The sequence below is a fragment of the Sorex araneus genome, chromosome 2, assembly GCF_027595985.1.
Source record: "Sorex araneus isolate mSorAra2 chromosome 2, mSorAra2.pri, whole genome shotgun sequence".
In the NCBI taxonomy this organism is placed as follows: Eukaryota; Metazoa; Chordata; class Mammalia; order Eulipotyphla; family Soricidae; genus Sorex; species Sorex araneus.
Window position 1 is genome coordinate 210,267,304 of NC_073303.1, and position 26,418 is coordinate 210,293,721.

General features: G+C 38.0%; 1 protein-coding gene across 1 annotated transcript in view; it reads right to left on the reverse strand.

Moving 5' to 3' along the window:
* WDR72 (WD repeat domain 72) overlaps window positions 1-26,418 on the reverse strand; it is a 214,124-nt gene that overhangs the window by 85,528 nt on the left and 102,178 nt on the right. Inside the window, exons 14-17 of the mRNA XM_055128942.1 lie at window positions 14,606-15,423; window positions 11,849-11,943; window positions 9,597-9,676; window positions 7,458-7,584 (exon numbers count right to left, since the gene is read on the reverse strand). Of these exons, the coding sequence (XP_054984917.1) occupies window positions 7,458-7,584; window positions 9,597-9,676; window positions 11,849-11,943; window positions 14,606-15,423 (1,120 nt within the window). The remainder of the gene's footprint in view (window positions 1-7,457; window positions 7,585-9,596; window positions 9,677-11,848; window positions 11,944-14,605; window positions 15,424-26,418) is intronic.

The window sequence follows — 26,418 nt, forward strand, 5'->3', positions numbered from 1 at the left end:
AACCAAGAGCTGGTTCTTTGAGAAAATAAACAAGATCAATAAACTACTAACAAGACTTGTAAGGAATGAGAAAGAGAGACCCCTAACAAACAGAATCAGAAAAGGGAGACATCACAAAGGACCCCACAGAAATTCTAAGAAAAATCAGAGATTACTTTGAAAAGCTATATGCTATGAAACTAGACAACCTTGAAGACATGGACAAATTCCTGGACTCCTCTAATCTCTCAAAGGCTTGGAAGAGACTTGGAATACCTGAACAGACCTATTACTATCAAGGAAATTGAAATCATAATAAAAATCCTCCCAAAAAACAAAAATCCTGACCCAGGTGGATTCCAACGACTCATGAAAAATATCATACACCATGAACAAGTAGGTTTCATCACGGGGATACAAGGATGGTTTAACATTTGCAAATCAATCAACACAATACACCATATCAATAAAAGGAAAGATTAAAAACCATAAGACCATATCAATAGATGCAGAGAAGGCATTTGACAAGATCCAGCAGCCATTTACAACAAAAACTCTCAGCAAAATGGGAGTTGAAGGAACTTTCCTCAGTATAGTCAAAGCCAACTACCACAAGCCTATGGCAAGTATTATCCTCAATAGGGAAAAACTAGGAGCCTTCCCTCTAAGATAGGAACAAGACAAGCTTGCCCACTCTCACACCTTCTATTCAACATAGAATTGGAAGTACTTGCCATAGCACTTAGGCAAGAAAACATCAGATAGGAAAAGAAGAAGTCAAGCTATCACTATTCTCAGATGACTTGATACTATGCTTAGAGAACCCTAAAGCCTCTACAGAAAAGCTCCTAGAAGTAATAGGTTTGTATAGCAAAGTGGCAAGTTACAAAATCAGTACCCAAGTCCATGGCTTTCCAATATTCAAATAATGAAAAATGATAAAGAGATATTTTTTAAAAAATTCTGTTCACCACAGCGCCTCAGAAAATTAAGTACCTTGGAATCAGCTTAACTGAAGAGGTGAAATACCTATAAAGAAAACTACAAAACAGTACTAAAAGAAATAAAAGAGGACACTAGGAAATGGAGACACATCCCTTGCCCATGGATTGGGATAATTAACATCGTCAAAATTGCAATACTGGGGTTGGAGTGATAGCACAGTGGGTAGGGCGTTTGCCTTGCATGCGGCCGGCCCGAATTCGATTCCCAGCTTCCCATATGGTCCCCTGAGCACCGCCAGGGATAATTCCTGAGTGTAGAGCCAGAAGTGACCCCTGTGCATTGCTGGGTGTGACCCAAAAAGCAAAAAAAAAAAAAAAAATTGCAATACTCCCCAAACCAATGTACAGTCTCAATGCAGTCCCTGTAAGGATACCCAGGACATTTTTCAAAGAAATAGACAAAATGCTCCTGAAATTCTTATGGAGTAATAAGTCCCTGTGAAGAGCCAAAGCAATCCTTGGGTAAAAGAAGATGGGTGGCATCACCTTCCCCAATCTCAAAGTGTACTACAAAGCATGGTATTAATTAAAACAGCATGGTATTGGAATAGAAACAGACCTGAAGACCAATGGAAGAGAGTTAAATATTCTGACACAGACTCCCAAGTATACGATCACATAATCTTTGATGAAGGAGAAGAAATGTGAAGTGAAACAAGAAAAGCCTCTTCAGCAAGAGGTGCTGGGAAAACTGGACAGCTACATGCAAAAGAATGAACTCAGACCTCTGTCTAATGCCATGCACAAAAGTCAGATCAAGATGGGTTAAAGACCTCAATACCAAACCTGAATCCATAAGGTATATGGAGGAAAATAATAAAGGCAGAACCCTCTGTGATGTTGAAGCTAAAGGCATCTTCAAGGATAAAATACCACTGACCAAGCAAGTAGAAATAAATATAAACAAATGGGACTACATTAAATAGGAGGCTATTGCGTCTCTAAGGAAACAGTGATTAAAATGCAGAAAGAGCCCATAAAATGGGAAGATATATTTACCCAATACCCATCCAATAGGGGCTTAATACCCAGGATATTTAAGACACTGATAGAACTTTACAAGAAAAAACCTCTAACTCCATCAAAAAATGGGGAGAAGAAATGAACAGAATCTTCCTCAAAAAAAAAAAATCAAATGGCCAAAAGACACACGAAAAAATGCTCTACATAGCTAATCTCAGGGAGATGCAAATTAAAACAACAACGAGGTGTTATCGTACACCATAGAAACTGGCACACATCAATAAGAACAAGAACAACCAGTGCTGGCACAGATGCAGGGAGAAAGGAACTCTCACTCATTGTTGGTGGGAATACTACTGGTCCAGCCTTTTTGGAAAACAATATGGACATTCCTCCAAAAACTAGAAATTGAGCTTTCATATGACCCAGCAATACCATTCCTGGGAACATATCCTGGAGATGAAAAAACAGTAGAAATGACATCTGCACTTGTATGTTTATTGCAGCACTGTTCACAATAGCCAGAATCTGGAAAATCTCGAGTGCTCTAGAATAGATGACTGGTTAAAGAACCTCTGGTACATCTACATAATGGAATACTATGCAGCTGTTAGAAGAGATGAAATCATGACATTTGCATATAAGTGGATGGACATGGAGAGTATCATGCTAAGTGAAATGAGTCAGAAAGAGAGGGACAAACATAGAATGATTACACTCATTTGTGGAATATAAAGTAGTATATGAGAGTAATCCCTAAGGACAGTAGAGATAAGGGCCAGCAGAATCACACCACAGTTTGGAAGCCGGCCCCACGTGCTGGGGAAAAAGGCAACTGGGATGGTGAAGGAACTATAAGTAAATGATGATTGGAGAGATCACCTGGGATGGGAGATGTGTGCTGAAAATTGACCAAGGACCAAACATAGATGGCCTCCTAGTATCTGTATTGCAAATCATAATGCCCCAAATGAGAGAGAGATAGAGAGAGAGAGAGAGAGAGAGAGAGAGAGAGAGAGAGTAAGAAAAACTGTACTTGTCACAGAGGTAGGGGCTGGGATGGGGTGAGGGTGGTTGGAGAGACACTGGGAACACTCGTGGTGCAAAATATGAACTGCTAGAGGGATGGGTGTTTGAGCACTGCATGACTGAAACGTAATCATGCAAGTTTGCAACTGCATCTCACGGTGAACCAATAAAATTTACTAAAAAAATAAAGCATTATAGATCATGGCCTAAAATAAATATTTTAAAAGTGAGTTCAAATAAAATCTACTAGTTTCCCATAAAATACCAATTCACAGTTATTAAGATCTCAAGTCATGTGACCCAAAATGCAAATAATAATAATAATAATAATAAGATCTCAAGTCAAATATATACTACAAAAAGCAACTGTGAAAATCCTAAAAAACAATATATATAAAAATTTAAAGTTCAAGCATATACTATGCTTCAATTTGATTTCACTTCATTTGATTTCTACTGCTCTCTAGATATATCTCATATACAACTAATTCAGGATACCTGCTCATTTTATTATAGGGACCATTTGGCTTTCTTCATAAGAGCTGAATTATAATATACTGTATTTCCTTTTGTAACATAAAGTGTGATTTATGAGTGAGTTAAAAAAAAACCTCTAAGAAAATGACTTAACTTTTAAAAAATATTTTTAGTTCATGCTGATTTAGGCAAAATTTCCTTGATGCAGACAGTATAGAAAATGAAGATTACTGGATCAGAACACATCAATTTTTTGGGGGGGGAGTCAAACCCAGCGATGCCCAGGGGTTACTTCTAGTTCTGCACTCAGGAATTATGCCTGGTGGTGCTCAGGGGACCATATGGGATGTTGGGAATCGAACCTGGGTCAACCTCATGCAACGCAAATGCCCTAGCCGCTGTGCTATCGCTCCAGCCCCAGAACACATCATTAAAGAGGAGATTGCAAGGGTCAGAGTGCATCCCTTGCCAGCTGGCACGGCACAGTCTCCCCAACACAGTCTCCCTGTAGAGTCATGCAGGCTCTGAGCCTTGCTGGTGTGGTGTGGTCCAGAACCCGAGAGCATCTCATCCACAGACCCCTGCATTCAACCAGTAGACGAAGGGCCAAGTATTGCCAGGAGTAGACCTCAGGCTCCCAAAGCGCCACCTTTGGTGCTCTTCCCCCATCTTTCTCACACATACAGAAAAAAAAAAAAAAGTTTAAGGAAATAGATGACTTGAATCCCTAGTTTTAGAATTTGGGGAGAACAGATAAGACTCTAGACTCTTCACTTTTAGCTTGTTCCTTTAAAAAGTGGAGTAATACTTAGAACTAAGTCTCAAAATGCAAAATGTGTACCACAGATGTTGCTTCAGATGTTTCTAACATTATTTATTTTAATGTGTATCAGACAGATCTGCAATTAGTGTGTTAAGTGAGAAATTTCAGAGGTAATACATGAGACACCTAAGAATCTTTCGGTCTCAAATAACAGTAATGCCTTTCACTCTGCTTTGCAACTTTATTTTCATTATCATAAACATCTTTAAAAATTGCAGGTTGTTTACACTAATGGCTCAAACGTTGGAAACTGAGTCTTCGAATGCTTGTTGATAAGAACTAAATAAAAAGGGAGATGACTGGGCCAGAGAGATAGCATTTAAGTGCTTCATTCAAACATGGCTGACTGAGTTGGACCCACAGAACTATATATGGTCTCCTGACTCTTCCCAGGAGTGATCCCAGAGCACAGAGCAGAAGTAAACCCCGAGAACCATTGGGGTATAGCCCAAATACAAACAAAAAAAGTGACATAACTTATAATACTACTCAGCGTAGGGTAACATGCACTGTAGCACTGTCCTCTCGTTGTTCATTGATTTGCTTGAGCGGGCACCAATAATGTCTCTGCTGTGAGACTTGTTGTTACTGTTTTTGGCATACTGAATACGCCATGGGGAGCTTGCCAGGCTCTGCTGTGTGGGCGGGATACTCTTGGTAGCTTGCCGAACTCTCCTAGAGGGATGGAGGAATCGAACCCTGGTCAGCAACGTGCAAGGTGAATGACCTACCTGCTGTTCTATCGCTCCAGTCCCAGCATAGGGTAAGAATCACTAACCCTAAATCTCCCTTTAATAATGACAAAGAATTATTCAATAATAATACAATAATTTAATATCTAACTTAAAATCCTTATGTCTATAGCCATAAAAATATTTTAAAAATCCAGAATATAAAGAGATTTTGTTTTTGTTTTTGTTTTGAGCCACATCCAGTTGTGTTCAGGCTTATTCTTGGATATGTCCTCAAGGGTCATTCTTGGTGGGTATGTGTTGCCTGGGATTGAACCTGGTTTGGCCGCATGCTGCTGTACTACCACTCTGGCCCAATATTATAAATAGTTATTTAACCCAGAATTAACAGAGGGGCTGGAGCGACAGTACAGCGGGCAGGGCATTTGCCTTGCAAGCAGCAGACCAGGGTTCGATTCCCAGCATCCCATATGGTCCCCTGAGCACCACCAGGAGTAATTCCTGAATGCAAAACCAGGAGTAAACCCTGTAGATCGCTGGGTGTGACCGAAAAAGTGAAAAAAAAAATAGCAGAACAGCGGCAGATTTGGTAAGATTTCAAATAACAGGTGAGATGCATGAGAGCATAACTTATCAAGCTTTAACTTTGTAGCTCAGTAAATCATGATGACTAAAAATGTTTAATATAAAAAAAAAACTAATCAAAAGTTTCGCCTAGAAGCATGTTGTGATTTTCTTGCTCAAGAGAGAGAAGGCCTATGGGGAAGTGAATGAACTAAGTCAATATTGGGCATAAGTCTGATCTGAAATGTCACCGGATAACAGTTAATACATGATAAATGGAACTGCCTTTGGAGACTTGGAATGAAGTCATACCAGGATATTTTCCCATAAGAACACAAATGTAGTCATTTAAAATTAATTTAAAAGAAGGGAAAGAGTAAAAAGGGGTAGGGCCCTTGCCTTGCAGGTGGCTAAGCCAGATTCAATCCTCAGCAGGACATATGACCTTCCAAATCTGTGAGGAGAGATCCTTAAGTGCAGAACCAGGAGTAAGGCTGAGCACTACTGGGTGTAACCCAAAAGCCAAATAAGTAAAAATAAAATAAAACATATTTTTAGAGTTATGCAAAATGATTGAACATGTAAATCTGTAATATTTTAAACATTTTAAATATTCTAAATTTATTTGTTGGTAAAAATGTACTATGCTGTTAAAAATCAAATTTGTAATTTTTTTGCTTTGTTATTTCTCCAGGTAATACTCTGTGTGTGTGTTTTAAAGTTTAAAGCAGATTGGGGCTGGAGTGATAGCACAGCAGGTAGGGCGTTTGCCTTGCACGCGGCCGACCCGGGTTCAAATCCCAGCATCCCATATGGTCCCCTGAGCGCCGCCAGGGGTGATTCCTGAGTGCATGAGCCAGGAGTGACCCCTGTGCATTGCTGGGTGTGACCCAAAAAGCAAAAAAAAAAAAAAAAGTTTAAAGCAGATAATGAGCTAAACTATCAGATAACATTTTGAATTAGAAATGCAGATTCCCTTGTTATACCTAAAACATAAACATCATTACAGTAAAATTACAACAATAAAACAAGTGGTTCTCCTAGAAATATTTTTACTTTCTGTACTTCTTTTTCTTATTCCAGAAACACACTGTCACATAGGTACCAAATGAATATAAGGGGCATAAAGGATATTTTAATTAATTTATTATTATTAGGCTGGGGCAATAGCACAGCGGTTGGGCTTTCGCCTTTCACGTGGCCGACCTGAGTTAGTTCGATTCTACCGACCCAAGTTCAATTCCTCCGCCCCTCTCGGAGAGCCCGGCAAGCTACGGAGAGTATTGAGCCCGCGCAGCAGAAACTGGCAAGCTACCCGTGCATATTGAATATGCCAAAAACAGTAACAATAAGTCTCTCAATGAGAGATGTTACTGGTGCCCGCTTGAACAAATCGATGAACAACGGGATGACAGTGACAGTGACAATTATTATTGCTATTTTTGCTTTTGGGCCATAGCCAGCAGTGCTCAGGGCTTACTCCTTGTGTCATGCCTGGAATCGAACCTGGGATTCCAAGTTTCCTTCAAAAGATACCTCTTATGATCAGTTATTCTTATACTATAAATTCTGTTCAGCTCTTACTGGTAAATGTGCTTTTGTTTTTAATTAATTAACTTCAAATTGCTTTTTTTATAAATTAAAAACTTTTGTCCTAGAAAATACTTATTAGAATAGAATTTAAATGATCTTTAAATATGACAACTGTAAGGGAAAACTGAGAGCAGAACAGGTCAGAGGCAATTGCACTTAGCTTTGAATTTTGCGGAGTTGATATATTGGGAACTCATCCTCAACACATTTTAAGTAGTAGAACAGATTCTTAAGAGAGAACATGCCAATAAATTCTGTACTTACTCTGCAGAGGCAAAGCGTCTGTAAAGCACTCTGACTGTAACTCTGTGGCAAATTCCATCTTTGGCAGACTCTGTATCACCTCAAAGTTCCTGTTCTCTGCTGTGGATTCTGGCTGACTGATAACTGGTGTTCTTCTCAAAGGCTTCATGTGCTGCTGAACTTCAGCCAAGAGAACAGCTTGAATCGCTTCGGTTACCTGTAAAAATATTTTTAAACGAATTATTTGGAATATTATATAAATGTTTGGAGGTCTTGCACAAATCTTCAGGTCTAGAATTTTTTAAATTTTGTTTTATTAGAGAATCACTGTGATGTACAGTTAAAAACTTATGAACTTTTGTGTTTGCATTTCACTCATACAGTGATCATTTACCCATCCCTCCACCAGTGCCATTCACCTCCACCAAAGATCCTAGTATCCCTCTCGACACCCCCACCCCACCCTCCACCACCCCACCTTGCCTCTGTGGCAAGGTATTCCTTTTTGCTCTCTCTCCTTTTGGGTGTTGTAATTTGCAATAGAGGTATTGAGTGGCCTTCACGTTCAGTCTCTAGTCTACTTTCAGTTTGCATCTTCCAACCCGAATGGGTCCTGCCAACATCCTCTACTTGGTGTTCCCTTCTCTATATCAGCTGCCTTTTCCCCCAGCATGTGAGGCCAGTTTCCAAGCTGTGGGACAGACCTCCAAGTCCTTATAGCTACTACTCTTGGGTGTTAGTCTTCCATTCTGTTATTTTATATTCCACAGATGAGCGCGATCTTTCTATGGCTTTTTCTTTCTTTCTGACCCATTTCACGCAACATGATACATTCCATGTTGATCCACTTATATGCAAATTTCATGACTTCATCCTTTCTAACAGCTGCATAGTATTGCATTGTATAGATGTACCAAAGTTGAGATCTAGAATTTTTTAATGTGTTTTATACATATCATAATGTTCTTCTCTACTAGAATTAATATCTAAATAGTGGTGACTCATGTGTACTAATATCTGCCATGTGATGATAAATGAAATTATGCAAATTATTAGATATGTATATTAATACTGCATCATGTATTAATATAGACAACACATAATTTATATCACTGAATTCATTTCATTATAACTTAATATTTTATTTAATATTACTGGGCTAAGATGAGGATTATAAAAAAAGCTGTGAATGAGAAATGAAAATATCTAACTATGACAATTACTGAAAATGCCAACATTGACTTCTTACGCTCATTGTGAGAATTCCAGCATGAGGACAGAGAAATGTCCTGAAGTGGAATAAGCTAGGGTGCCCTGGAACTAAAAAGGCCAATGTGGCGAGGCTTTAGAAAGAGGAGAATTGAGCAAAATGGCTAGAGAAAAACCACATAGAAGCTTTAAAGTCTTCTTATTTTCAGTAAACTTTCATACTGTGCTATTTTGATTTATGGTGTCAGTCCCCGCCTTTTCTTTAGAATTAACTTTGTTATCCTGCTAACTATTATTCTTAGTTAAGAATAATCATTTTAAATTGGAATTATTACTATCGTTATCTTAAAATTTTTATATTTATTAAGCTCATGAAGAAGAATCAATTTCCTGTAACTTCTTGTAATTAATGTGCAAATATTTGTTGTTTAATGAACTAGGCTACCCACTCAGCTTTGGAGGATCCAAATAACCTAAAAGGAGGAAGCACTTAAATCATTCAAAAAAACAGTTTTTAAAATCAGCTCACATATGTAGTACTTATAAAATTTGAATACTATATATCACTGTGTCACTGTCATCCCATTGTTCATTGATTTGCTCGAGCGGGCACCAATAGCATATATATGTGTATATATATATATATATATATATATATATATATAAATTTTTATTCATAGCAAATTCTCAAATGTAGTGACCATTATATCATGACACATTTTGGAATTAAAAAATAGACAACTGTGCCACAAATTAAAGCCCTATCAGGAACCTACCTTCCTCAGATCCCTCTGGAAAAACGCACTATTTTGATATCCTCCTATATAATGCAATTTCTACCTTCCCCTTTATGTCTGTCTCTGCTTTGGGAGCCATTACATGAAGGTCCTTAGAAGCATATTTTGTAAGGATAAGAATATCATCTCCTTACTTGTACCCTTAGGTACAAGGGAGCATAAATGAATTGCAACAAGGAACATTTACAATAACCACAAGAACATTGACTGTATCACAGCATACCTGCACAGATTGATCTCTCCAGCAGGAAATTAGTTTCAAAAGTAATATGTCAGCCTCAGAAATCTGGGTTTCATTCTTTCCTAAAAATACAAATAAGACAACTATATTCTGGGAATATTAAAAAATGAATTCAACCTAATGGTACCTAAAACTGCACATTAGAATAATCCAAGAACTTTTCCCCACACACACACCAATGCTTCAGTTCATTCTAAAACATACTAAGGTGAGGACGTATTAATAAAGTCATTGATGCCTTTCAAAGGTATATCAGTTGGATTTCACATATAGCCTGAATTTAGAGGAGTCCACTTCAATGCATTTTTTAACAAATACACTAACAAATATCCACATCAAAGCAAATTCTTCTTTAATACCTCAAAGCCATATACATATCTTTTTACTAATAGAATGCAAGTACAACTATTTCCACTCCAGACAGATCACCAAATTTTACAATTTTTTCCTCATAGAAAGAGTTCCCGGAATGCTGCCTTGTTATGAATCAGTATCACAAAGAAAATCAAAGATATTTGTTCTTAACTGGTATACTTTTCTGATCAACAGATATCATTTTAAATCTGTCCAAGTCTCTTATATGCTGCTTCTTCTGTGGTTCCCTTCTTGAATGTTCTGTCTTTTTAACCTAATGTTCAGTGTGAAAATTTTAGAGCACGCTGGTGCTTAGTTTATTTTAATTGAGTCATAGTGCATGCAGCAGTTTTCAACACACAAAAAAGCACTAAATAAGTAACTTTCCATTATCTGAAAATGCGCACATATTCTTATTCAAATGAAAAAAAATCAATGGTTTAAGAGTATACCTCAGGAATGAGATAAAAATGGTGTTTTAGAAAGAGAATCACTATAATGTTTTATTTCAATTAATACATTAATAATTTGTTTAAAATCATAAAAAATAATAATTTGTTTAAAATACTAGTATAAGCAATTTTGAATTATTATTAATACAATATTATTTCAATTAATCACCATTTTACATGTATATATGCATATGTATATATAGGTCTCTAAATCTACATATGTTTATCATTAAAGCTCAAGATAAATGTGATACAAGGTACTGCACAAATTGTAAGTGGAGAACATGAAGCAATATAAGAAAATTCTGACTCCATTTAGTGTTGGGTAGGATCAGGGTCACACCCAGTGTGCTCAGGGCTTATTCCTCACTGTGTTCAGAGATCACTCATAAAGGGTTCACGGGACCATATGGTGTGCTAGGGATTGAACATGTGCTATCTGTATGCAAGGCAAGTACCTTACCAGCCTTACTACTGCTTCAGCCCTCAACAACATTATTTTAAAATCATTTAATCCACCTTACTCATAAGCACAGCAGGAAGTCTTCCTTTGATCACTGTCCTTTCTTGTACCTTTCTTGACTTTGTGATTCTACCATAAAGCATTGGTCTCAACTACAGCTACTTACTGACATCCTGGGATACATCATAATACATGTTATTGCTGTTGAAATTCTTATACGAAGTAGAAATGAAAGCCAAATTTTCTTGGCAGTTCCAGAGAATTTAAGCATCAACTGCAACTGCAGGGGGAAAGATAAACAAATATACTGGGACCAAGAGACAGTAAAGGTGTTAAGCACTGGCCTTGCATACAGCCATTCCCAGTCTCTTTCCTGGTACAATTCAGCAAGGATTGCTGGTAGCTACCCATAAGAACATGCTGAAAGTAGCACTGTAGCACTGTCATCCCATTGTTCATCAATTTGCTCAAGAGGGCACAAGTAATGTCTCTGTTGTGAGACTTATTGTTACTGTTTTTGGCATATCAAATACACCATGGGTAGCTTGCCAGGCTCTGCCTTGTGGGCGGAATACTCTCAGTAGCTTGCCAGGCTCTCCAAGAGGGACAGAGGAATCAAACCTGGGTCGGCCGCGTGCAAGGCAAACGCCCTACCTGCTGTGCTATTGCTATAGGGAAGGAAACTCACCAATAAAATGGCATTTAAGGGCAGGAATGTAGTTCAGTGTGGTAGCTCATACACTGGCCCCAAGACCACCCAGTATCACTGGATTTGGTCCTTATAAAAATAATAAAATGGCATTTGAAAATTCACTTCACCTCTGTGAAACCTACAGAAAGAATATTCCAAAGGAAATGGGTTGTCACACTTCTGTAAAAGTGAGAAGACCAGTTTAGCTAGTATCAGAATGACTACTTTAACGCACAGAAAAAAAGAGATCATATCATATCTGTAAGTCTTTTACCATTTCGCAAGTAATTGTAGAAGCTTGAAATAGTCAAAATATCATTGTCAGGACTTTTTCCCTTGCTATAATGCACAGATTCCACTTTGAAAGAACTGTTGGGGAAAAAAGAAAGAAATATTTTTAAATATTTGAAATTTGTGTGATTTTGAAATATTATGAAATATGTCTGAAAACTATTTTGAGAAGTAAGTTTTATATGGATGACCACTTAAAAAATTTGAAGATGACTGTGGATTATTTTGTCAGTGACTTATAATTAATCTCTCTGATATACTTTTATTTTCTTACTTTGCACCTATGTAAAAATCTTAAGCTTAATTTGATAGAAATCTTTGTTTACCAGAATGATTCTGTAGGAACATATTTATAGAAGAAACCTGACTTCTTTAGGTAATGATATTTGTGGCTAATACATTTTTGAATCCTAATATGCTATATATTAACAGATACATACATACATCTGGGAGAGCCTGGCAAGCTACTGAGTATCTCGCCTGTATGGCAGAGCCTGGCAAGCTACCTGTGGCATATTTGATATGCCAAAAATAGTAACAATAGGTCTCATTCTCCTGACCCTGAAAGAGCCTCCAATCTTTGGGAAAGACAAATAAGGACAGGCTGCTAAAATCTCAGGGCTGAGTGTAATAGAGACGTTACTAGTGCCAGCTCAAGTAAATCGACAAACAACGGGATGATAGTGATACAGTGATATGTAAATCGGTGCCAAAGAATTTTTTTCAGGTACAAGGAGTCAGATCTTTACCCGACTCCAGAATTCAAGTATAGGAGCCCATAGGTACTGTCCAGGAAGGTTCTCATGGGCAGAAAGCCTTACAATGTAGTTAAACTGGTGTCCAGTTGTTAAGCATCAAAGAATTTCTCAACCTTTCGAAAATGAGAGTCACACGTTAGAGGAATGTTGACGTTTACACATTCAATCCCTCTTGCTTTGACTTCTGAATGATGCACACAGCCTCTGACAACAGACCAACGAGGAAATGAAGAGTGCTCTAATTCTCACACATCCGCATTCTATAATTTTTTTCATGAAACTATGATGTTATCATTGTTGTTGCTATTTTATGTTTTATGGGGCCAAATCAGGGGTGCTCGAGGCTTCCTCCTGGCTCTTGCACTTAGGAATCACTCCTGACAGTACACAGGACCATAAGTGGTTCTGAGGCTCATCTTATTCCATACTATCTATTCAGCCTGACTTTTAAATTAACTTGCATGCAGCTATGACTTTAAGGCTTTCTTTACAGAAGGCATGTGCAAAGACCTCTATCACCATTAAAGGAAATCAGACACTTTCTTGATGCCTGTGCTCCATATCCAGAGAAAATTCAGAATGAGAGCTTCTGCAAACAGTAACTAAACCTCACATCTACTCCGTGGTATCATGATTCCACAAACTAATAAAATTGATTAGCAGTCAAGTTTGTTGGAATCTAAAAAAATTCCAGTAATCACTCATACCAACTACCTCATTTTGTCAAATGTCTTACTAGGCGGCCCCAAGGTCTAAGTAAACGGATTCTAGGCACAGGCTAGTTAGTTAATCAATAAGAACAGATCCACTTCTAAGGCTTCAGGAGCCAGAATCATAGCATTATTTATTATTATTATTATTATTATTATTATTGTTGTTGTTGTTGTTGTTGTTGTTGTTATTACAGTCTGTGGGAGTCCTGGTGAGCTGACTTAGACTGAGCTCTACTTTAGGGCTCTCTGATGCTTTTTCTGGGGGTTAGGCTGACTCTGTGGGTTTGGGGAGTTGGGTCAGGGTTGAAGGAAGCGGCAGAGGAACCCAGGTGTGCGGAACCGGGGCTGACATCTCCAAGCCTGCTCGGATTGGTTCTGGGCCTCTTCCATCCAGATCCCCCATTTTCCAGTAGCTAGGCGGTCACACCCAGAAACTGCCCCTGAGTTCCCCGAGTATATTAAATAGAATTATTTATATAAATAGCATACAATATAAGAATTAGATAATAAACAGTATTCAACTATTATTGTAGACTGTATTTTAAATAATTGAAGTACTGAAAATTCTTGTCCATTTGAAAATGCCGAAGTATTATCTCGGAATTTCCAAAGTTTTATTTTCTAGTGACATGTAAAATATATAAATATTTACCTATGTGGTTTTGTTTATAACTAATTCAGAGTAAATGAATAGTTTTAAGGTATGTATCAATCCTTGTGTCTATGTACCTGAATATTTCTAAATTGACTGGCATCAGCACTATAGTTTGCTAGCATGTTATAAGAGTAATGGATACATTTTAATCAGTTAAAATACATACTTATTGCGATATTATGCCTTCATCTCAAATAATAATAATAATTTTTAAATGTATGCTAAGCTATAAAGGTTGAAAAGGAAGGAAAGAAGGAAGGAAGGAAGGAAGGAAGGAAGGAAGGAAGGAAGGAAGGAAGGAAGGAAGGAAGGAAGGAAGGAAGGAAGGAAGAGATAGAGGGAGGGAGGGATCGAGGGAGAAACGGAGGGAGGAAGGAAGGAAGGAAGGGAGGGAGGGAGGGAGGGAGGGAAGAAGGAAGGAAGGAAGGAAGGAAGGAAGGAAGGAAGGAAGGAAGGAAGGAAGGAAGGAAGGAAGGAAGGAAGGAAGGAAGGAAGGAAGAATATATTTTAAAGACCGGCCACAGAAATTAATGGTAATTTTAAATGACCATTTATAATAATCACAACAATCATTTAAAAATATAGACAAATCTAAATCAATAGATAAGCCTTACCTGTCATTTCCACATGCTGATTCTAAGGGCATATTAACTAACTTATTGACTAAAAACAGTCTGTTCAATAAATAAATGATAGTGTTTGACTCTTGCAAAGAATCACAATTATTTTCCAATTCTCTTGGTATTCCCGTATGATTTAAAAGAGTAGATTTATATTTATTTGACAAGTCCAAAACTTTTCTGGAAAACAAATTGACTTTGGAAGAATCCCTTTTCACTTCAGCATTGCAGAAATCCCAACCTGGCAGCATCAGTGAGAAGCGATCCTCATCAGAAGCAAGACCTAAAGAAACAGGACCCTGAAGCTTTAAAATGTTGAGATGCTTAATGCAGAGATTATCTAACTCTTTATCCACTCCCCATGGCAACAGGCAAGAGAGGAGCAACTTGGCCGTGTCTATTGTGACATTGGCATCAAATTTTCTTAAAGGCTTAGGTTGCATCTTTTTGGAGCTCTTCATTTTCTTATGCCTTTTAATGCCATCATTGTCTTCTAAGAATCGGAGAGTATTATCTCCTTGGACTGCATTCTCACTGACAGGCTTGGCTTGAGCCTCTGCTGAGAGGGGGCCACTGGCAGTTTTATTTCTCTTCAGTGTCAGTGTTTTCTTCTCCACCGTGCTCCGGGCTCTTCGCAAGATCTCAGTGCCATAGAAGGAACTGGAAGAGTCAACATCACAGATTGGAGTTGGCAGCAGCAGCTCAACGAGGCTTTCTAGATCAAATAAAAGGATGTGAAAGCTAATGTCACTCCACGTCGTCTTCACAGGCAAGATTTTAAAAGGTCCTGGGAAAGACTTAGCATCATCCACCTGAAGGAGAATCAAAGAAAAATTATTTGTCAAATTTCTTATTTTTGAAGATTTTATTAAATGCAGAATCTTGCATGGCAGAACCTGGCAAGCTACCCGTGGTGTATTCGATATGACAAAACCAGTAACAATAATCGGCCTCATTCCCCTGATCCTTAACTCGACAGAGACGAATGGAGACGTTACTGGCGCCCCTCGAGCAAACTGATGAGCAACAGAACAACAGTGATAACAGTGACTTTATTAAATATCTCATATCAATTAAAATACCACAAAAATTACTAAATAGGAATACAATAAAAATAATATCAGCTATGAAAACTGCTTTCCAAATTGAACATTATATATCCCAAGTCTTCTTAAACTTTCCCCACTTTATTATTGTTGGTGAGAATGCCAACTGGTACAGTCTTTTTGGAAAATAATATGAGCATTCCTTAATAAACTAGAAATTGAGCTTCCATATGACCCCGCAATGCCACTTCTGGGAACATATCTCGAAGGTGCAAAAAAGCACAGTAGAAATGACATCTGCACCTGTATGTGCATTTCAGCACTGTTCACAATAGCCGGAATCTGGGAACAACCTGAATGCCCGAGAACAGACATCCACACAATGGACTACTATGCAGCTATTAGGAAAGATGAAGTCATGAAATTTTCTTATAAGTGGATGGTCATGGAGAGTATCATGCTAAGTGAAATGAGACAGAAAGAGAGGGACAGACATAGAATGACTGCATTCATTTGTGGAATATAAAATACCATAATGTGTGACTGATACCCAAGGACAGTAGAAACAATGTCCAGGAAGATTGCTCCATGGTTGGAAGCCTGCCTTATGAACTTGGGGAGAAGGCATCTGGGATAGAGAAGGGATCACTAAGTCAATGATGGTTGGAGGGATCGCTAGGATGGGAGATGTGTGCTGAAAGTAGATAAAGGACCAAACATGATGGCCTCTCAGTATCTGTATTGCAAACCATAATGCTTTTAAGTAGAGAGAGAGCAAGGGGGAAATTGTCTGCCAGAGAGGGAGGGGGAAGGGTGAGATGGGGTTGGAGAGGGCGGGCGGGGGGGGGCAGGAATACTGGGGACATTAGACATTGGTGGTGGAAAATGTACACTGTGGAGGGACGGGTGTTTGATCATTGTATGACTGATACTCAAACATGAAATCTTTGTAAGAGTAGCTCATGGTGATTCAATTGAAAAAAAAAAAACTTTTCCCACTTTAGATCTTAGAAATTTTAAAACAACCACAGGTATGTAGGTATATAAATTAAACATTTATTTGACAACACATAATAATTTTAAATAAAGAAATCATAGCTATTTTGTAACATGTAAAACATATATATAGATCTCACCAACATCATTTTGATTAAAGAAGTCAAACATGAAAGAACTATAATTAAGAAATGAACAGGAGGGGCCAGAGAGAGAGCACAGCGGATAAAGCATTTGTCTTGCACGAGGCCGAGCCAAGTTCAATCCCTGGCATCCCATATGGTCCCCCACACTGCCTGGAGTGATTCCTACATGGAGAGCCAGGAGTAACCCCCTGAGTATTGTTGGGTGTGACCCAAAAAAGCAAAGAAGAAAGAAAGAAAGAAAGAAAGAAAGAAAGAAAGAAAGAAAGAAAGAAAGAAAGAAAGAAAGAAAGAAAGAAAGAAAGAAAGAAAGAAAGAAAGAAAGAAAGAAAGAAAGAAAGAAAGAAAGAAAGAAAGAAAGAAAGAAAGAAGAGCTGGGGCCCAAGAGCTAGTACAAGGGTTACAGTTCTTGTCTTGCACATGGCCAACCTTGGTTCAAGCCCTCACATCACATAGAGTTTCCTGAGCACCACCTGGAGTGACCCCTGAGCACAGCTCCAGAAATAAGCCCTGAGCACTGCCAGGTCTGATCCCAAAACCAAACCAAACAAACAGGAGCTCTCAAAAGGGAGCTTACTTCATATTTTGCTTCTTTAAAATAGGCTCCGCATTCCAGTAACCACCTCTGAGATGTGCCACCCAAGGACAGCAGGTTTAGCATTTTCTTGGGACGTGATAAGCACAAAAATGGTTCTAAGACCTGGCAGGGGGGTTGTCCTGAACACAGTCCCTATACTAGTAAATGTTCTACCACTTCGTTCCCCAATATTTAGCAGACAGGTTTGGGGGTGAAGATCTCCTGCTGACCCCCTGCTCCACGACCATCAGTAGCTACAATTCTATACAGCGATGATTTATGGTAATTTATTGAACTGGTACATTTTTAATTTTTGTGCTGTTTATTTCTATATCTGTGGACTGAAGTGATAGCATAATGGGTAGGGCATTTGCCTTGTACGCTGCTGACCCGGGTTCGATTCCTCTGTCCCTCTTGGAAAGCCCAGCAAGCTACCGAAAATATCTCACCTGCACTGCAGAGCCTGGCAAGCTCTCCATGGTGTATTCGATATGCCAAAACCAGTCACAACAAGTCACACAATAGAGACATTACTGGTGCCCACTCGAGCAAATCGATGAACAATGGAATGACAGTGCTATAGTGCTATTATTTCTATATGTGTTGTACACGTCATAATCCATAATATAAGTAAAATATATTGCTAATAGTAATCATGTATTCCTATTGGGATTTAAAAAATGAAACCCTGACTGTGTCCGAGGTGACCAAGATGCTAAATACCATGCTTATGATTTACTTGATTTCATTTAATTTTCTGACTTGAAGTATGTTTTCTCTTTGGTGGGCAGAGGGCCACAGCTGGCAGTGCTCAGGGTTTACATCTAGTCACGCTGACAGAGTACTTCTTGCAGTGTTCTGGGAACGAAGCAGGGTGAATGGGACCTAATCAGCGTCAGCCACGTACAGGGCAAATGTCCTCACCCCTGTACTGTCTCTCTGGGCTATAGATTCTTAACTGACTTAATATACATTTGTGTTTTTAGTTTCCACACAGATATTATTGTAGCCTTTACTATTTCCTAATTTGGTTCATATATGCAGGATATATGTATATTTCCCATTTTTATTGAGATATTGTGAGATATAATACTGTTAGCAATACTTTCATGCCTATATCATCCCAACACCATATCGGCCATCAGAGTACCCACTCACATCCACGTACATTGTCCCAACACTACAACCAACATCACAGTGCCCTCCCATCCACCAATATTCTAAGGACTCTCCCACCCACAATTTCTCCTCCATCCAGGTAAGCTCAGTTCTGTGAATCAACTCTTCAATTTTGTAGCAGTTGGCTGGCCTTTCATTGCTCCTTTAATGTGTTTCTTTTTTATAGAAATTATATTTTAAATATTCATATGATAAATATTTAAATATTTAATTGTTTCATTATAATTTTTGTAAAGTATTATATGATAATTGCAGTTTATTAACTCATTGCCTTTAAGTGAACATTTCAATAATTGTCATGGCTTTCTGTTACAGCAAGGGGAAAAGAAAATTGTTAAAGGTTTTTTGGAACACATTTGCAAACATTTCTGGAGTCATACATAGAATAAGCACTTCCTTAACTAAAATATTGCTCCAAATTTTTTCCAAAAGATCGTAGAACTCTATAAGTCTTGATAGTACTATAGCTTCCATGCTCAATATTCTCAATTAGCACAGACTCTTGCAATTTATAAATATAAGAAATACATGTTGAAATCCATTATAGTTCTAATTTCTATTTAATTTCTGTTTTTGTTTTTCATTATTTCCTTGAGTGCTATTGCAAAAGTTCACTAGGTTTTCATGTTTGTGCTATGAAGTACAAAAAGTAGAATCTCCCCTGCTACTGAGAGGTCATTTTAGTTGATTTATTTTATAGAGCAAGGTAGTTTTACGGAAAGAAATTTACTTAGAAAGATGTAAGGGAGAGAAGAAAAGGAATACTGTCCTAAAGAAAACCGAAGCTTTAAAAAGCTAAGAAGCAAGTAAGGAAAGAGATAAGCAAGCAAGATATGTGCTTGGAGAGAGAACAAGAGCTTAAAGAACAAGCCTGCAGAACAAATGAAAAACAGAGACAAGCAAATAAGATACATGATTGAGAGAGAACATTGGCCTGAGAGATCAAGGTGGGAGCTCATTTTAATCAGAACTAGTGGCATCTAGATGCTCATAATCTTTTCTCAAAATGATATGTATTAAGATGTTTAAAAATATTCATGCGGGCGATACTCTTGGTAGCTTGCTGGGCTCTCTGAGAGGGACAGAGGAATCGAACCCGGGTTCGGCCGCATGCAAAGCAAACACCCTACCTGCTGTGTTATTACAGGTCAATCAAGCTGGCTGAAGGTAAGCTTCTGGCCCTCCAGAACTTAAGCTGTGATCTCTGCCCACAGCACCTGGGCCCCCTCAATTACTGGGCAAATCAAAGCCATACCAATAATTCTCTCAGAATGGCATTCCCACTTGGTTCCAATCTTCTGTTGCGATCCTAACAGTCACAACAAGCCTACTGTATTGCCATAAATGAAATCATAGAATTCTGTCCCAAAATATGATCCCCTTAAGCTTTGGGAGCACCTGGATGTTTGAAATTACTTTCACATCACATAGGTTATTCCAAACGTTTCAAAATTACAACAGAGTTTGTTTCTAACTGTACCTTACTGCTATAAGTATAAATCGATGTTATATCTGGATATACTACAAAGATTAAATATCGTTCTAGTCAGTCATTACTGTTTAAAACAATATTTTACTCTTTTAAGAAATAGTAACAACTTTTGTTTGGGGCCACACGTGGCTATGCTTAGGGATTACTCCTAGTTCAGTGCTCAGGGATCACTCCAGGAAGAATTTGGGGGTCCATATGGGGTCCTGGGGATCAAACCTAGGTGGGTCGCATGCAAGGAAAGTACCTTACCTGCTGTGCTATCTCTCTGGCCCCAAAATCACTGCTGATGGGAGCTTCAGGGGCCTGAGGGCCACTCCTGACAATGCTTGATCTACTTGAGGTATATACTAGGTGATTTGGGGCTTGGCACTATGAAGACCGTACCCAGTAATGTCAGGGCAGGGTCATGAGGTGCTGCAGATCAAGTTTCGTGTCTTTCACATGCACAGGATGGGCTTCACCAATTTGAGCTGTGAGAGCCCTAAGATCACTTCCAGGGCAATTCAACCGAACAGCCCGCAGTTCAATACCAGGTAGCCCCAAGGACACAGTGATGTTTGGTCTCTGCAATGCTGGAGACCTCTAGCACCCCCTCCCATGTTCAGGCACACCAGGGCAGTAGGTAGTGATACCAGGACTCCCCAGAACCTCAGCTGGCAATGATTAGGGGGCTATGAGATTCCTTAGAGGTGGAAGTGAAATATTGGATCCTCCACAGATTCAAATCCTACAAGGATCTAAATTCCAGGAAAAACCTGGGTCAGAGAGATAGTTTAGTGGACAAGGCTCTTGCCTTGCAAGCGGCTGACCCCCACTCAATCCTTAGCCTCCCCTATGGTCCTCTGAGCACTGCCAACAGTGACTCCTGAGTGCAGAATCTTGTCAGGTGTGGCAAAAAAAGAAAAAAAAAACAAATTCTACAAAAGATTTGCTGAGTCCAACTACCACAATCAGGAAATTTAGTAAAATTAGTGCTAAAACTACTTTCAATGTGTCAATTTTGTAATTTTATTTAATAATATCTGGTACAAATGTTTAAATGCTAAGAAAACAAAAATGATACCTACAAAAAAAAATTTAGAGCTTTAATTACCTCAGAGCCTGGCAAACTACCCATGGCATATTCGATATGTCAAAAACAGTAACAATAAGGCTCACAGTGGGGACATTACTGGTGCCCGCTCAAGCAAATCGATGAGCAACAGGATGATAGTGACAGTGACAGTGACAGTGAAATTCATTTCCAGAAACTACAGAAGTTGGACAGAAGTGAAGTAATACTAACGTACTCACTTGGCTAAATAGGCAGTTAGAATTCCTTCATTTATTTATTTATGACAATTATTCAGATGAAATTATCCACTTATTTTTTTCAAAGAATCAAATAATGTCTTCTTATCCTTTCTAAGATAAAAACATGCTTATGTTAAGCATTTATTTCAAAAATAAGATATTCACTAAGCGGCGTAAGAAAAAAACTAATTATTATAGAAAAGTAATCACTAAGGAATGGATCATTTATAAATTATTCCTCAAAACCATCCAGTGAAGTGATGAGATCAACAATGGCAAGTCTCCCTGCTAAAATTCAACCTGAAACCAACTACAGCTGGACAGAAAAAAACTCACTGACTCAGCTCTATCTAGCAGATGTATTCATATATCTCACGGTACATGATCTAGTGGGGAATAAACCTGAATCAGGGAGGGCTGGATTCCATCCCTCCAGACATCCCTCCATGGCCCGGAATGCAATCAGTAGCCATTAGCATTGGCTGACTTGATCTTGCTGGTAGGGCACTTCTGCAGACACTGTCATCCCATTGCTCATCGATTTGCTCGAGCGGGCACCAGTAACGTCTCCATTGTGAGACTTGTTACTGTTTTTGGCATATCGAATACACCACGGGGAGCTTGCCAGGCTCTGCCGTGCGGGCGGGATACTCTCAGTAGCTTGCCGGGCTCTCCTAGAGGGGTGGAGGAATCGAACCTGGTCAGCCGCGTGCAAGGCAAACGCCCTACCCACTGTGCTATCACTCCAGCCCTCTGCAGACATAGACGCAAAAAAAAAAAAAAAAAAAAAAGACTGCGGAAAGAAACAGCATTAGAACAAAAACAAAAGAGAAAAAAATGTGTTTTAGGATGGGTGTTTGAGCATTGTATAGCTGAGACTTTAACCTGAACGCTTTGTAACTTTCCACATGGTGAATTAATAAAGGAATTAAAAATAAAATAAAATAAAATAAAAATGTGTTTTAACAATCCTCAACTGTAACTGTACCTCCTCCCACTACGTAGAGACAAACAGAGTCAATAAATTACTCAGATTTGACCTGTGGAAGGGTGAGGGATGCAGGTGGGTAAGGCTCTCTTCCTCTGGCTGCTCACCTCCCAGAGGATACTGTGATCAATGATGGCATTCTCTTTTTCTTTTTTTTTAAATCTTTGTTTTTTTTGTCATTTTGGAGCCACACTAGCTACACTCAGAACTTACACCTGGATCTGCACTCAGGGATCAGTCCTGATGGGCTCAGACCATATCTGGGGCTCTGGTTGGCTACGTGCCAGACACATGTCCTGCTCACTGTATGATCTCTCTGGTCCGGATCAAGGATGTTTTCCTGATTTTGCCATCTCTTCATTGCTTTTCCCCTCGCCCTCCCCACAGTGGCCAAAGAAACAAAGAATTCTAACACTTAGGCAAACAAGACACTTATCTAAATGATTAAGTAGAAAAATATTCCAGGCAGCATGTGTGAAATATTAACAGAATTAATCATAGGTCTCCAAAGACAAACTTAAAAGCACAGAGTTTGAGGGGTAACAGTTAAAGAATGGAGAAAAGCAGTTAGAACAGAGATAAAAGTAGGAGATTCTCAATAAAACACAGAAAAACAAGTCCAAGAAACGAGAAACAAATTACTACAAGTATAAGGATTGTTTCACCAAAGACATTAAATGTTTCTAATTTCCAAATTTGAACACTATTTTAAACATGTCATACCTCCACAGCTATAAAATTTTTAAAAAACTGAAAGAAAGTCACCTGCTCTACAAAATAAATGATGGAAGTTCTACATAACGAGAAATATTAAAAGAAAAAAAAGCTTTGTGTGTTTTAAAAATATATGAACTCACTGGTCAAAAGAAATTGAGTCACAGGATAGATTAAATTAAAATGCAAGATCTGGGGGCTGGGTGTTAATATAGGACTTGCCTTGCATGAGATTGCTTCAGCTACAACGCCGGTCCAACTCTTGGCACTAGGTGCCTGATATATAGAATAGCAGATAGGGTACTTGCCTTGTACACAGTTGACCTGGGTTTGATTGCTAGAATTCCGTATGGTCCCCTGAGCACTGTCAGAAGTGATCCCTGAGAGGAGATTCAGGGGTCTGTGGAGAGTACAGCCAAGTGTGACCCCCACCACCAGTCAAACAAAAAATCTTGGCATCATATCTGGCTCAATTCCTGGTACCAGGGATCACTATAGCACAGAGTCAAGAATTTACCCTGCACACTATAAGGTGTGGCCCAACCACTCCCCAAACACCCCAAAATACAAACACAGGCTTTATCTATTCATTGCATAGACGACTCTTGAATCAGACACTAAAGACAAATATAGGTTCACGTGAAAGGCAGTTCTATGGTTTTCTGAGTCAAAAGGTATTACAGAGAAAAGAGCAGGAACTGATATTTTCATTCTGATAAAAGATTTAAATAGAAAATCTAATAGGAGGCAAAGATGGACATTATATATTGAACAATGGCTGATCCATTAAAATAGATATGTCTTCATTATATGTGCATCAAACACAAGGTCAACGAAATTTATAAAATAAGAGACACCAAGGAAATAATTGACAACATAATAAATCACTAAAGGGCATTATGACACAATACTTATATCAACAGAACAGTCACCCATCAAAAAATTAACAAGAGAATAATGACACTAAATAAAGAAATCAGTGAAATTGTTTTATGTCACTGAAATTTTACTTCATTTTACTTCACCTGGAACTTAAAATATAGAACTCTGTGTCATATCCTGGGAAATAGAAGTTCTAACAAATATTTAAAGATTGAAATCATAAGAAGCTCTATCCCAAAAACAATGGTATGAGATCAGAAATCAATAACTAAAAGAAAACAGGAAAAACTCCAAATATGTAGAGATTAAACAAAAGGCTTATGAAAAACTCTTGCTCAATGAAGAAATCAAAGGAGAAATAAAATTATGTGTAGAATAATGGTAACAGGAAGATTAATAGTTCCAAAGCAGGTAGTTCATATCTATACAGGTATATCAATAATAAAGAGAAGCCTCCCTCAAGTAAATAACTTTATGTGTTATGGGATTATAAAAGGAGGGACAAACAGAATTAGTTAGTTGAAGAAAATAAATAATAAACATTGGAGGGAAATAAATGAAATAGGAACCACAAAGGGGATACAAAGAGTTAACGAAACCAAGAGTTGATTCTACAAATGTCAATAAAAAGATCAATAAAAACAAGAGCTGATTTCAAGAATGAATCAACAACATTGATAAAATCCTCAATAAGTTTAGCAAGAAAAAAAAAAGAAAGCTTTGATATAAAGGATCTCAAAATGAAAGAGAACTGACAACTGCTGCTGTAGAAATACAGAGTATCTTAAAACTCATGTGAACTTCCGCATGCAAACAAATTGAAAAAAAAAAGTGAACAGATATTTGGAATCAAACAACCTTTCAGCACTGAGAAGGAAGAAGCAGAAAATTCAAGCAGACAAATCACAGGTGAAGAAATAAAAACTATAATCAAATGTTTCCTGAAGGACAAATACCCAGGATCAGTTATAAAACTTAGAAAGAACCAATTCCCTCTAATCCCATCTGTTCTGTGAAACGATAGAATGTGGCATACTTCTAGGATGACAATGCCATGCAGGACACCAATACCAACTTTATTCCTAAACCAGAAAAGGATATTACAGAAAATAATAAATAAAAAAAACCTTACGAATATATAGTTCTGATGAGCACCAATAAAAAGACCCTTAATAGAACATTGGCAAATAATATTCAACCACACCATAAGAGAAATCAAATCATCCACCAGGATCAGGTGTCATTGATTGACCATGTCAATTCTTTGAACACTAAGATGCAAAGATATATAACATTTCAACATAAGTAAAATAACTAACATAGTTCAGTAAGAAAAGTATTAAAATTCCATGATTGTGTTAATAGGTGCTGAAAAACATTTGAAAATATTCAACAATCATTTGATAAAGCACTGTCATTGTAGCACTGCTGTCCCATTGTTCATCAATTTGCTCGAGGGGGCACCAGTAATGTCTCCATTGTGAGACTTGTTACTGTTTTTGACATATCGAATACGTCACAGGTAGCTTGCCAGGCTCTGCTGTGCGGGTGAGATCCTCTCGGTAGCTTGTCGGGCTCTACGAGAGGGATGGAGGAATCGATCCCAGATTGTCCACTTGCAAGGCAAACGCTCTATCTGCTGTGCTATCGCTCCAGTACATTTGATAAAAACTTACAAAAATTCATAATGCAAGGAACATACTTTAACATCAAAAAGGCCATATATGTGTATATATGTATGTATGTATATATACATATATATACAACATCATATTGTATATGAATGATAAAAAATAGTAAAAAATTCCTTTCCCATAGGATCTGGAATTAGGCAAGTAGATCCACAATTGATCACTAATCTTCAATGTAATTTTATAACCCCTAGATAGATTTCAGGCAAGAAAAAAGACTCCAAATTGTAAAAGGAGAAGTGAAACTATTGCTACTTGTAATGACATGATATATAACCCCAAAGATGAATGCTAGTAGAAATAAGTAATAAGTTCAGTAAAATGACAGGATACAAAATCAATAAACATAAATCTGAAGCATTTCTATATGCAAACTATGAGTTTGAGGGAAGGAGAATTTTTTGTTTGAGCCGCACCTGGCTTAGAAAGGGAAATATCTTTTTAATCCCATTTCTAATTTTATCACAGACAATAACTGGGAGAAAACCTAAAAAAAAAAGACATAGAAGACTCATACACTGAAAAATACAAATATTATACATGTATATATATACATATATAATGATACCAAGAATGGAATGATATCCTATGTTCATAGATTAGAAGAATAAACATTACTAAAATGGGTTGCCTTAAGCAATCTAAAAAGTCAACAATCCTATCAAAATATCAGTGGCATCTTTCAAGTAAATAGAAAAATCAATCCTAGTGTTTGAATGGCACCACAAAAGATCCTGAATAAACAAAAATTCGAGAGAATTAGAAAAATGGAAACGTCTTATTTCCTATATTAAATTAATATAGGA